The following is a 13,729-nucleotide window of genomic DNA, read 5'->3' as shown; positions in this document are numbered from 1 at the left end:
TTATGACTTTTTTTGAAACAATGAATTAACTAATCTATTTTCTGTGTCCCTCAGTGACAGGAAGGAGCTTGTTATCGGACATGAGCGTGGTATGTATTTTTCCGTTTGTCATCTCCTGATTCTTGAAGTAAAAATAATACATAATATAAATAATATAAAAACTATAAAACATAATAACACATCAAACGCTATATAATTATTAGGGATGCTTCAATCGATCAGCCACCGATGATTTTCATAAAAAAAGCATGTGATCGGCGATAAATGCCTTTCAGCGCCGATCACAAAAGCTGATCACCTGTGGCTCATACGATTGCAGCATGCAGCGATCCCTACGTGCTGTGTCAGTGTCCCTAACGTCTTGGGTAGCTTCCTCCTCCCACTTCCTTCACATTGCGCAGGCGTGCCAATACCCGTGGAACTTACCTGCCAACACATGCCATGAAAAGTATCCCACGGGGTTGGCACGTTAGAAAGCTTTAATCTAATACGCCATTTGAAGAACAAACACACGACGGAGTATGGAGAGTTTTCAAGACTCATGGTGTGATTACCAGGCAGCTAACGCAGCCAAAATGCTGGACAACACTCGTCCGTTTGTGCGTGACAGTCTGAAGGCTAATAACCCGAAAAATCATTGAATTCATCATGCGTGGGCAGCGCCTCTCTACAGATCTACCAGTAAAGAACCCTTTAACCTCAGATAAGATCCAGTGCCTTGCTGACTCCGCTGTCGGGCGGCTTCAGTCCGGTTGGTCAACATCGGAAGGGAGCGTCGTCCTTAAGGCTTCCGACTGTGAGGACGCCGTCTTGTAAAATGTTGTGTAACCTTCTCAGAATGACTTAAAGGAATGATTTTAACCCTGCAGGCTGTTCTTCCGAGCTACAACCCTCGAGTGGACCCTCCGCACCAAATGGTAAGCGTCCCCCAGAGACTTCCCTCGCATCTGGTCTCGTCACCCACGTGTTCCTCTTCCAGGTGGTCTCGCTGTACGACTACAAAGCCAACCGCTCAGACGAGCTGACGCTGCGGCGTGGCGACGTCATTCGCGTGCTGTACAAGGACAACGAGAACTGGTGGTTTGGGAGCCTGGCGGACGGGCAGCAGGGATATTTCCTGGTGGCTTACGTGGAAGATCACAGTAATGAGGATTTGGGTTGGGAAGCACTGGTGACACACGCTCAGCTCTTTTTACACTTGCAGGAGACTCCGCTGAGGATGCGGTGGAGGGGCACACGGTGGCGTCTGAGGGGACAGTGGAGAGGGCCACGCCCACCAGGGTGAGCAGACGCAGTAGCGACTACTTTCCATGAGTGTTAAAACCAGTGCTGACACATTCCCTCCCATTCAACATAGCATGAGAGTGTCATCGTAGAAGTCTTTGCTGTTGCTAACGAGAGCAGCAGACCTCTGCCAAGGCCAAACTTGTCAACAAAAGAAAAATGAAAAAATAAAGGTTTAGGGCTGTCAAATGATTAAAAATGTTAATCAAATTAATCACATTGTTTTAATGAATTTAATCATGATTTGTCACCATTTGCCATGATGTGTGAAATATGCTCAATTTTGCTTTTTTTAATGAACAGAAAGATGAATGACAGAACAAAATTGAAAAAGTGATTGCCCCCTTCCTGATAAAGCAGCATCCAAAGTACAAAAGTACTTAACAACCAGCAAGAAAGCCTGTCGTCCTGATGCGCGCATACATTGACAGGTTTTCACAGTGCAGGGATTGGAACGCCAATATCTTCAAGATGAAACACTTACTGTACCATCAAACTTGCTTATTTGTTCATACAACTCACACAGGTTTCACACTGGGGTCCTTCCTGCTGACTAGTGACACTGACGAAGTGTTGTTCCGAGGCAGGACGGACGAGAGATGTGTTTGAGTGGGATATACACATACCGTGTTGGAATTGCACCGCTGTTGATGTGTTCAGCGTCAGACTCGCTGTGACTGTGTGGGGATGCTATTTTTAGCTCCGTCTGCCGCCATACAGCGACAGATAGATTGACATGATGCGCATGCGTTGATGATGCGGACATTTTTTTACGAAATTAATAAAATAAGTTGCTGCTGTTAAGGCGCTATTTTAACAGTCCTATTTTTTTTAAATATGTTTCTATGCACGAAATGACTCCTAAACAAACAACTGAAAGCATTACCTCCTTGGCAGAGGTAATACTGCCTCATGTATACGAGATTCTGGTTCATGTTATCAAGATGGCAACCTCCCCAACTGTTTAAGCGTCCTCTGTTATGCAAAAGAGCCTTTTAATGATGTTGTCACATTAATACGTGTACTGAGAGCCCGTTTATGAAAACGTGATAAAAATCTTTCATCTCCCTCACTCATACACCCGCTAGAGACGTGGGAGCTGTACGTTTGATCATTTTAGCAAATAGGCAAACCTGGCATGACGCTGCTAAAATGTGTAACGTTAGCACGGTAGCATCACATACTGTAGCTATGCTGGCGTCGCTAATGTTTGTTCCATTCCATTCCACTCCTTGATGTTGCTGTATGTGAAATATGGCATCTCTTACAGTGTCATGTACAGTACAGTAGCCTCGTCACTTCACAGTTCAGATTTCAAAATATAAATCATGCTGTATATAATAAATCATGCTGTTTCATCATTGAATACGGCCTATTAAAAAAATGCATATGTAAGCAGATTGTACTTTTTTTTTTTTGCTGAAATTAGGCATTTGCAAGCATAAAAAGGGCTAAGTGAAGTCAAATACAAATATACTGAGAGGCGTTAAGAAGACGCATTCAAAAGCATTGCGATATGTACTATTGTACACTGGTCACTAGGTGTCAGTATTGTTCCTGTCGTGTTGGGTGAGACACACAAGCACCAGACTTGATGGATGGAACAACAGGCTTTTATTGCAGCTTTGGATGATCTCACAACAGGCACAATAAACCCTAATAAAAATAAAAACACTGGCCATTGTTGCGGTCATAACCCACGCCAACCTAAAACTCAACTCCAAACCCCAGATGTCACTTCCTGTCTGCCTGCTTCCAATGGGGACAGATTTCTAGCCACACACAGGAGCATGAGTCTGTCTTAAAGGGCTTATTTACTCCTATTATATCTACTATATTGAGTAATATGTATATAATTTCAATGATAATACAATCATTTCATATGTAGAGGGCTCTAATGTTAAAAAACTTATTTAGAAGGCTGTAAACAGGTTTTCTGTTGTCTAACGATGAAAATATTCCATTTAAATAGTTCATTAGCATAAGAGCGTGGTCCCAGTAGGGCTTACTAAAAACACTTCCAATACAAGACTGCGGCACCTTTGAGACCTTTTTAAATTTGTTGACTAATACGGTAGCCTTTAAAGTAATGTTGTTATATTACCACATAAAGTCAACTATGGCTAACTGACACCCCTAGCCTAATTGTCCGTCGATGGAAGTCAAACAAGCCAAAGTCATTTTTAAAGCATTTTCTTCCCCTCTGCACTTCCAAGATTTCCGCCGCAATAACTGCTTCTGGGGAACTTCGATTTCTCTCGGAGCCCACCCTTTCCGACACCGAGCCGGAGGCGACAGAAGCCAAGTAAGAAACGTGAAACTCTCCATCCACAATTACTATTGTTAAGTGAATGAGTGAAAATGAGCTTTGTCATTTTTGCGAAGGCAGAAGGCATGCAGGTGTACGCAAGCAATGTTAAGTGTTTGTTGAACATATCAAAATAATACACGGTACGTCTTTTTACACAGGCTTAAAAAGAAAAGAAAGGTGAAAAAGCCGTCGTCTGAGGCCACCCTTTCCGACCCAGACGTGGCGGAGACGGACGGCAGGCGACTCCGACCAGTTCGTCGTCCTCTACCGAAGAGACCAAGCAGACGAGCCGGCGCTGCTTTGCAGCTCGATGCATGATTGGCCACTTTCTATCAGGTTTTTATGGAAAGATGACAATCCTTGCAGGTGTTTATTTTTGTAATTAAACATCTAAATGGAGGTTGTTTATTCATTATGCGGGACTGGATTTCTTATTTTGTTCTTTTGGTTGTTTTCTTACATTGTGCATTGACAATTCTTGTCACAAGTCCATTAACAGTTTGAGGCAGTTAATTTTTATATTATTTTTTTTTTACATTCTTATCCATCACGTCATCTTTTATATGCTGTATCTCGGTTACAAAGTACATCAGCGGGTGGCACAGACATGCAGTAGGCTGTTCAACATTTACATATTTACAAGATTTATTCAAATAATGCTAAAAAAGAAATGCTGCATAATAGTGATGCTCCGACTGATCGGCCACCGGTCAATTTCTCGTGATCGGTGCATCCGATAAACGCCCTTGAAAGCCGATCACAGAGAAATAAAATCACTCCCATATCAAACCTATCTCAGTTTGACTATTTCTGCATCTTTGTTGACAAACTTTGCCTTGCTGTCACTGGCTGTAGCGCTAGCTAGCTAACTGGAGATATCCACCTAGCTGCTGGTCGTCTGACTCCAAATGGGACTTTTTACCACAGTGACGGTTTTTTTGAACAAGCAATGCAGTTAGTTTGGAGCTCATTTTTGTCCCACGGGGGAAGTGGATATCATGTTCATGGGGCGCATACTGACTTTTTCAAGTGTCACTCAACAATTTTGTTCTTGTCATACTGATTGTCTTGTCCGCCAAGCACTACTTGCGTGTGGTTGTGTAATGAACATAAAGCATGATGATGATGATACTATCACGGGGGTCTCCTAGCTGGACAGTTCATTTTGAAGGTGAAGTTGAAGCTTATAATTGAACAACTTATTTCCCAAATATTTGTGTTAGTGTTCCCTCGCTCTATCGCGATTCACCTTTTGCAAGCTCGCTGTTTCACTGATTTTTTTTTGTTTGTTTTTTTACAGCGTATGAATGCTGTTACAGGCAGAGCCCGGCCCTTTAAGAACAGCTGCATTGTGGGAAGTGGAGTGTTTAGCACAAGGCGGCGGTGTCTGTCTCTATTCTCTCTCTTCTGTCTGCACTGCCTATTGTCTTCTGCATCCTGATTGGCTGTCGACCACTGTCAATCAACCTCCTTCGTGCCGTCTCTTGTTGTGGTCGTGGCTCTCAAACTAGCTAACCGTGTGAGCTGTTTGCTAACCACCAACACTGTAAACAATTGTAGTTAACCGCATGTGACTGAACACTGTATAGTTTTCCCACAGTGTCGCTGAAACGTTGTGCACCCAAAAGGCAGAGGAAGCCAACCATCACAGCAAAAAGTTGGACTTCTGGTCATGCTGAAAGTTTTGCGGCTGTCGGCCATTACGGATTACTGTAAATCGATCTTGTGTTCATGGAGGACCAGGAGGAGGATTAAAACACGGATACAAAAACGCCACAGCGAGAACGAAGAGGCACGGTCAGAGGAGTGAAGTACACGTGAGGCACTTAATTTGTGTACAAGCTAGTAGCTTGATCATTAAAATGCAAATGAAAGTTAACTTTGACAGTGTTTACAATGTGAGAATGTTAATGCCTGCCTGACAAGTGTATAGTGAGGGGTTTTACAGCCTTAAAAAACATAATTGTTCAAAAATTATAGTTGGCTACTTGGCGGATTTGACTTATTGGGGCCTATTTCGGGAACCTAAACGTGGGAACACCGTACTCCAAAACATGCATCAAATTAAATTCAGCTTTGTGTCAAAATAAAGGCAAAAAAACATCCACCCAATAATTCATTTTATAATCATGACCCATTTGCCGGGGGCAAAAAAAATGTAGAATAATCCATGTGATCGGTATTGGCTGATGTCAGTCATGGATGATGGGTATCGGAATCAGCAACATAAAACCCTGATCGGAGCATCCCTACTGCATATAATTGTGACTGCACGATATACCCGTCGTAAAAGTAAAAAGAAACATTGCTTACTGAAGCAAGCGTATGAAACGTGAATGTAGTGTGTTGCTATGAGGTTTCCTGTCATGTGACTTCCTTCTCGACAGTCTCAGTCATTCAGGAGAGGAAGAGTTTCACTTGGTCTCCTCTCTTCTGGAACCCTTCAACAAAAAACAGGAAGGTAAGTAAATGCACATGTATAGTAATTATTAGGGGTGCACGATCATTATCGGACCGATACGATGGAATTATGATGTCACATCAATAAGTCCGACAATGTTAGAAACAAGGGAAGACCCATGAAGCACACAAAAAACCTTATCAGCCACCTGAAAGGCCAGCACAGCGGCGTTTGAAAAGCACAAAAGGTTTGCCAGAGACCTCCATAGCGTCACACCGGCTGCTCGGAGCATGTGCCCGAATAAAGTGCACCTTGCTGGGCCACAGCAGGTAGCTCTCTCTGCTTTATACTCTGGTTCCCCTGATAGTAGTGATGTCGTGATGTTTGATTAGGACAAATCAACAGGTACATTGGTCTAATCCACATTTGTTCCAGTCCTCCTTACCTCCAGGTGTGCACAAACTACAGTTACATCTACATAAAAAAAAGTAGATATAAAGTATCAATATATCACTCTTGAGAAGCAGTTTGGGGGAAAAAAAAGATATCGTGCATCTCGAGTAAATATCTTCACCATTTCGGGTGGACAATCTAATGAGATCCAATACAGTACATGCTCCACAAAATAGCAGTGGTCAGTATCAGCTTCATCTACCTCTTCATGCGCTTTCAAATGAATAGTGACTGAGCAGTTTGCGCCTGGCTGCTATTACAACACTGGTTCTGTTAACGTCCAGCCAAGTCCCAGGTAGTCCAGTCAAAGTCAGGTTTGATTTCCTGTGGTACCAGTGCTCAGTGTGGACAAGGTCAATGAGATAAGAGGCGTGCATCAGCGTGTAACGATCCACCGAGTTGATCGCCGTTGTTACTCATTCACTGAACACTTGTAAGACAGGCAATACAGCCCAGTCTTGTATCGAATCATTAGATTGTGTTTCCAGACGTTTTATTGCTTCTCTAGTTACCGTGTGCATTGTGTTGTGCACAGACAGTAAGTGTTGTTATGGATACATACAGGACATGCACTCGTATGTGCAAGTCAGCTATATAGTAGACGTGTGTGGGCTGTGGTTACCTTGGTGGCTCCGCTGGATGTGAAGCGTAATACAGCGCCAGCAGGAAAGCCTGACGACACAATCAGCCATAAATTAGCACAGACTTCAAACGATGTCCCTTTTTTCACACAGATAAAAACTGCAGGATGCGGGGGGGGGGGTGGCATTTTGATCAAATAAGGGGATGTCCAAAGTGTGGCACGGGGGTCATTGGCAGCCCGTTGCTGTTTTTTTTTTTATTATTATTCTTAGCAAAAATGGTAAAATCAGTAGTGACTGTACAAGAATAAAGTCAAAATATTAAGAGGAAAAAAGTTGTAATCAAGGGCCGCACGGTGGCCGAGTGGTTAGCAGGCTGGCCACACAGTCGGGAAGATCTGGGTTCGAATCTCCACTGGGTATCTCTGTGTGGAGTTTGCATGTTCTCCCCATGCGGGGTGGGTTTCCTTCATTGGAGACTCTACATTGTCCATAGGTATGAATGTGAGTGTTTGTCTATATGTGCCCTGCCATTGGCCGGGTGTCAGCTGGGATAGGCTCCAGCATACCCACGACATTAGTGAGAAGAAGCATAGAAGATGGATGGATGGAAGTTGTCATACAACGAGAAAAAGTCATAATTTTATGAGAACAATGTTGTCATATTATGAGGAACAATAACATTGAAAGTTGAAATACTCAAGAAAACATTTTTTTTTAAGTTATATCACGAGAAAGTTCTCATTTTTGAATAAAGTCATAATTACGAGGAGAAAATGTACAAGAAAGTTGAAAGAGTTGGAAAATGTTTTTATAAAACCCAACCAAAATGGAAAACAGCTGTAATTTTTGAGAATAAAGTCAAAATATTAAGAGAAAAAAGGTGTAATCTAGCGATAAAAAGTCATAATTTTATGAGAATAATGTAATATTATGAGGAAAAAAAACTTCATTTTTGCATTAAAGCATCCCCACCTTAGCGTATACACTCCTGATCCAAATGCTTGTTGTCTCACTCCCCCTTCTTGTTTTGCATATTGTAGCTTTACTTAAAACCTCATTAAGATCCAAATGTGCAAAATGCAAGGTTTGATCAGGTCTGCAGGTGTTTTATACGTTATATGTGTTATTGCAACATCTCATTAATCACTCATTCTATTTGTACATTTTTACAATATCAGTGGGTCAATAAAAAACGTGCCGCGGGGTGAAAATGGCCCCCAGGCCGCACTTTGGACATGTTGGCCGCCGGCATACAATAACTGAGTCATAAAGCGTGCGCTGAGACACGGCCACAAATGCCCGGATAAAAAGATGAGACTTACACCAAAGAATGCCAAACCTCCTTGGATGGCGGCGCCCCACTCGAAGCTCAGACGCTGCGTGAGGAAGCCGCCCATGGTGGGCCCGAAGAACATCCTGAAAATAAGACACCAGTACTCTTTTACTTGTGTTTTTGTTTACGTCTACGCCTACTTTTGTAGGTTATGTTCAAAGTATTACTTTAAAAAGCTATCATAAATAATAATGGCAGCGTACATATTTTATTTCAGCACTTATCAAGGTTTTTATTCACTAAAAACAAATAGTTTTGTGTATATTTTAATTTGTCACAGTTGACGGTACTTGAATAAAATCTCATTCAAGTAATGTGATTAGTTTTTTGTACGGTTTCCATCATTTTCAATTGAAAAAAACTGCCCTTCTCCATTGGCTTGTTTGATTTGCAAACATTTTTGAAGTAACTGATCCCGTGTAAACAGTCCCCAAGCATCACGACTTAGCATCGGTCGCTGCTGTTCCACTTTAGTCCTGTAGGTGTCAGTACAACGCATGTCAAAAGAAAAACAGGACAATTTAGTGGCCTGTGGACCTTGAACGCTTCCAGTGGAGCAATGATTCCCTGCAGATACGCGTGTGTATTTGTCACATAGACCTAGAATGACCTGATTTGGACTACATTGAACAGCATGTGCTTCCACGGTAGTTTTGATTCACCCAGGGTGTTTTGTGTTTTAAATTCACAGTGGGCGCGTTCTTTGGGTTGATACACACGTGTATTTGTCATGTGGACCAATAACGTTCCTTATCTCGGCTACATTTCAACGGTCTACGCTTCCATTGTACTTTTGATTCACTGCGTGTTTTTTTTTGTTTTTTTAATTCACTGGGGGGCGTGTGTGCTTTTGTCATCCATCCATTTTCTATACCGCTTCTCCTCATTGGGGTCACAGTGGCACGCTGGAGCCTATCCCAGCTGACTTCAGGCGAGAGGCGGGGTACACCCTGGACTGGTGTCCAGCCAATGGCAGGGCACATATAGACAAACACTCACATTCATACCTATGGACAATGTCGAGTCTCCAATGAAGCTAACATGCATGTTTTTGGAATGTGGGAGGAAACCGGAGTACCCGGAGAAACCCCCCCACACACGGGGAGAACATGCAAACTCCACACAAAAGAGATTGGTCTTCCTGAGCTCCAGACTGTGACTGTGTGGCCAACATGCTAACCACTAGACCACCGTGCGGCGTGTTTTTGTCATATAGAGCTCCAGTATAATCACAGTGGGTTCCTACATCATGTAGACCTGTAGACCGATACATGGTTATCGATACATTTATCGCTGAATGCTTCCACCATAGTTTTGATTCACTGCGGGTGTGTTGTTTGGGTAGAGTTGTTTTCTTGCCATATAGACTATGATGTTCCATATTTCCATGATATTTAAGGGTCTGTGCTTCCATGGTAGTTTTGATTCACACGGGTGGGTTGATACATTCGTCACGTTGACCTACAAATGTACCATAGGAGATTTAACGGCTTATGCTTTCACTTTAGTTTCGGCTCACACCGGGTGTTCTTTTGATTCACCGCCGGCGTGTTTTTGTCTTCTGGTATATGAATGTACCTGTATACATATGTCTTATGTATTATTATTACTGCACTACAAATTTGTGATTTGGGTAGATGTGTGTGTTTTTGTCATACAGACCTACAGTATAACACAGTGGTTCTCAACTCCTGGGTCGAGACCCAAAAGTGGGCTGCAGATCCATTCTGGGTGGGTCGCAAGTTATTTTGGAGTAAATTTAGCAATATTTTCGTCATTTTCGTCCTTGGTATTTGTTCTTTGTACTATTACGTGTGCTGGTATTTAGTGTAATTTGGATCTTTCATTTTCATGTATGCAGTATTTGATATTCTTCATTTCCTTGACAACGTGCCTTCTAAGTTCCTCTAAAATGCACTGCGGACATGTCATGATGTGTATTCATCATTCAGTTCAAGATGACAAGTGATGTGAAAAAAACATACATTTGCTTTGTTTGGCTTAAAAGTATACGAAGAGAAATAAAATAAGGAATAAATGTAAAAATGACAATGGCTTCAAAAAAGTAGAATCAAATCAAATAATGAAGCAATTAAGTAAATATAAAAATGACCTTAGTGTAAAAAAATAATGATGAAAGTGTAAAATAAATAAATACAAATTTCAAATGACCGAAATAAAAGTTTGTTGCAACTTAATGACTACTGGAAAAGGTGGGTCCCAGGTTGTGACCATAATGGTACATTATTGTACTATAATGTACCATAGCTGGGCTACATTTAACCATCAATGCTTCAAGCGAGTACAGATACACCTCAGGTGTTTTGTTTTTAATTCACGGCGGGTGTGTTGTTTGGGAAACTTGGTGTTTTTGTCATATAGGCTACAATGTACCATATCTAGACTACGTACAGTAAATGTCTAAGCTTCCAGTGTACTTTTAATGCTGTTAACTCTGATAAGCAGCGCCAAGGAGGGAGGGACTCGTGACCGGACTCACCCTGCGGACCAAACTGCTCCAAACAATCCAGATACCATTCCCAGAGTGCTCAGTCCCTCCTCGAATCCTTTCTCGCTGCGCAAGAGAGGGAAAACGCAGACAATGTAGTCCATGTTGCATTGTCATCTGAACACAGGCTAGCGTGCACGGGCACTCACTATGCGCACGTGATGACCTCTGGGAATATGGGGATGGCGGTCATAGCCAGGGAAAACCCGATTATCCCCAACATGAGGACCAGCAGCCACAGATGCCTGCAGGGCGGGAATCGACACAGCAGTTAACGTCGTTACAAAACAGTGGAGTCATGTGACCTGTGAGGGTTGATAGCAAGCCTGAAGGACTGTTGACTTAAACCACACCTTGCCTATGTACCTGTATGTGTGTCAACACTGGCACACGTTTCAGTCAAACCAAAGGACTGATGAAGTTCTCTGTGGTTGCAAATAATCCCACAGTTTTAATCCACACAGCTACAGTATTTCTCCTACTTTGTGAAACAGCCTCAATCACTTCCAAACAATGTGGATTTAGCGTAATTCTGCTGGGCAACCTTTGCAAACATAACCTCTTATGTGGAGGAATTAAAGAGGCCAAGCAGGCCATGAACAGTTCAGTTGTTGGAAATGGAGTTTGCTCGTGCAAGGGAAGCTAGCGTTTCACAGAAAGAAACAACACAATAACACAATAACAATGCTGGCAGGTTCCTGGGAAAGCAGTACAATTCTCAACATCTAATAGATCCTCCCGATTTCATCATCCAATCTAACATGCACACTCCTGATCAAAATCTTAAGACCAGTGGAAAAATGGCTAGAATGATCATTTTGCACATTTGGATCTTCATGAGGTTGTAAGTAGAGCTACAATATGCAAAACAAGAAGGGGGAGTGAGACAACAAGCACTTTGAAAAAGTCATTTATTGAAAACAACAATTCAACTGAAATAGGTTGTTTATCAGCTGATCAAAAGTTTAAGACCACAGGCTATAAAGGCCAAAATCTGCTCAAAACGTTCATTTTCTGTCAGGCATTCCCACTGTCATGCCCTCCTGATGGTAAAGCTAAGAAGCTTTCTCTTTTCCAACGTGGTGGGATTGTGGAGCTGCATAAGCAAGGCCTCTCGCAGCGTGCCATGGCTGCTGAGGTTGGGAGCAGGAAATCAGTCATTCTACATTTTTGGAAAGATCCTGAGCATTATGGAACAAAAAAGTCAAGTGGTAGACCCAAAAACATCACACCTGCGCTGAGCCGGAGGATCCTATTGGCTGTCATCAAGACACAAGGCGGTCTTCCACCCACATGAAGGTCCTTACTGGTGCCGATTGAGCGATGGTCTTAAACTTTTGATCAGCTGATAAACAGCCTATTTCAGTTGAATTGTTGTTTTCTATAAATGACTTTTTCAAAGTGCTTGTTGTCTCACTCCCCCTTCTTGTTTTGCATATTGTAGCTCTACTTAAAACCTCATTATGATCCAAATGTGCAAAATGCAAATTCTAGCAATTTTTCAACTGGTCTTAAGATTTTGATCAGGAGTGTGTACAGAGCTGCCAGCCCTCCCGATTTCACCAGGAAGCTCCCGGAAGTCCGATATTGTATTGTACTTTATTTATCCCACAGCAGGGAAATTCACTATTATGAGCATCTTAACGATCCTCTCAATTTCCCGAAGAGAATGCGTCCTTCTTTGTGTGTTTCTTGCCATTTGACCAAGTTAACATAATACAGACGTGCCAGCCCTCCCGATGTCACCAAATCACTCCTCGTCCATGCTAAGCAACCGTGTTGCTGTGTTGGAAGTGCCCATGCGACTCACTTTGGGATGTAAAGGAACGGGACGGGCCCCAGCAACAGGAACCCGACAGCCGTGGCGACGCCTCCGATCACCATGAACCATCTCCTGGAGGCCTAAAGTGTGGCAAGAAGGTGAAGGATTTTTTGAAAATGTCGCAGTCGCTTGGACACTCACAGGATATTTATCCGTGAAGATTCCCATCAGTGGCGATCCCAGACAGTACGGAAATGACAGACCCAGCATGATGAGACCCACGTAGCCGGCGGACAGATGGAACTGGCTCAGGGAAACAAGACTTCTTCAGCAACGATTCAACGGTGGACAAAAGCTTTGCCATCAAGAGGAATTTCACCTGGTCCACAGCGTACAGTGACAATGTGGCATCCAGGAAGCCCAGACCTGAGCTCAGGGTGAAGATGACATAGCAGAGCAGCACGATTTTCACATTTTTTAGAAGCTGGAAGAAAGAGGCCTTTGAGGAAACGGCATCTGTGCACCAAACACACAGTCAGCGTCTTTTAAGGCATACAAATCAACCAACCGGCTCTCGTACCGATGGAGGGCAGGATGTAGATGTTGAGCGGCACCATGACCAACAGGAAACATCCGAGCAGCATGAAGGGAACCTCGTAGCCGAACGACTGGTAGAACCACCCTCCGACCGGTGGCCCCAAGATGAGGCCCAGTCCTGTGAAAACCTCCAGACTTCCCTGGCGAGACAGACAGAACCGAAATGATGGGGGAGGACCGTGTTGTCGAGTAACAGGTAACCTCATTCATCAAGTTCATGTTACCATTTCTATGTGCTGGTATCTACTGCATGCCACTACTACTACTACTACTACTACTACTACTACTGCACAGGAAGCTAAATAGCTAGTCAACAAGAGTTGTTGTTCACCCTCTGGAAAACAGAAAAAAAAAATAATTCTTTAATATTTCAACTTGATGCTACTGCAGTGACATTACTTCTTCTCCCCTCATAATATTACGAGATTAAGACTTTATTCCCATCATATTTTGACGTTATTCTTGTACAATTATGACTTTCTTGTTAGATTACAG

General features: G+C 42.8%; 2 protein-coding genes across 10 annotated transcripts in view; one reads left to right on the top strand and one right to left on the bottom strand.

Annotated features, from left to right (window-relative positions):
• Nucleotides 1-7,174, top strand: part of ahi1 (Abelson helper integration site 1) — a 26,299-nt gene extending 19,125 nt beyond the window's left edge. Inside the window, exons 19-25 of one of the 4 annotated variants that reach the window (XR_008573504.1) lie at nucleotides 55-89; nucleotides 704-796; nucleotides 870-917; nucleotides 980-1,142; nucleotides 1,205-1,281; nucleotides 1,358-3,589; nucleotides 3,754-3,822. Coding sequence is in view for 3 of the 4 variants with exons in the window: in XM_054797146.1 (XP_054653121.1) it covers nucleotides 55-89; nucleotides 704-796; nucleotides 870-917; nucleotides 980-1,142; nucleotides 1,205-1,281; nucleotides 3,501-3,589; nucleotides 3,754-3,913 (665 nt within the window). In the remaining variant the exon portion in view is untranslated. Of the gene's footprint in view, nucleotides 1-54; nucleotides 90-703; nucleotides 797-869; nucleotides 918-979; nucleotides 1,143-1,204; nucleotides 1,282-1,357; nucleotides 3,603-3,753 lie in introns of those variants that run through there. The other 3 variants (XM_054797146.1, XM_054797147.1, XM_054797148.1) reach the window with 3 other exon arrangements.
• slc18b1 (solute carrier family 18 member B1) overlaps nucleotides 2,880-13,729 on the bottom strand; it is a 25,586-nt gene continuing 14,736 nt past the window's right edge. For 2 of the 6 annotated variants that reach the window (XM_054797151.1, XM_054797156.1), the window contains 8 exons: nucleotides 13,218-13,374; nucleotides 13,017-13,153; nucleotides 12,686-12,940; nucleotides 11,025-11,120; nucleotides 10,867-10,941; nucleotides 8,356-8,449; nucleotides 7,072-7,121; nucleotides 2,880-6,036 (listed from right to left, as the gene is read on the bottom strand). In XM_054797151.1, the coding sequence (XP_054653126.1) occupies nucleotides 6,010-6,036; nucleotides 7,072-7,121; nucleotides 8,356-8,449; nucleotides 10,867-10,941; nucleotides 11,025-11,120; nucleotides 12,686-12,940; nucleotides 13,017-13,153; nucleotides 13,218-13,374 (891 nt within the window). In that variant the 3' untranslated portion in view covers nucleotides 2,880-6,009. The remainder of the gene's footprint in view (nucleotides 6,037-7,071; nucleotides 7,122-8,355; nucleotides 8,450-10,866; nucleotides 10,942-11,024; nucleotides 11,121-12,685; nucleotides 12,941-13,016; nucleotides 13,154-13,217; nucleotides 13,375-13,729) is intronic. The other 4 variants (XM_054797152.1, XM_054797154.1, XM_054797155.1 and 1 more) reach the window with 4 other exon arrangements.

This window comes from Dunckerocampus dactyliophorus, chromosome 13 (assembly GCF_027744805.1).
Source record: "Dunckerocampus dactyliophorus isolate RoL2022-P2 chromosome 13, RoL_Ddac_1.1, whole genome shotgun sequence".
Lineage (NCBI taxonomy): Eukaryota > Metazoa > Chordata > Actinopteri > Syngnathiformes > Syngnathidae > Dunckerocampus > Dunckerocampus dactyliophorus.
The sequence above is the reverse complement of the archived record's forward strand: the minus strand, read 5'-3'. Positions and strand labels throughout refer to the sequence as shown.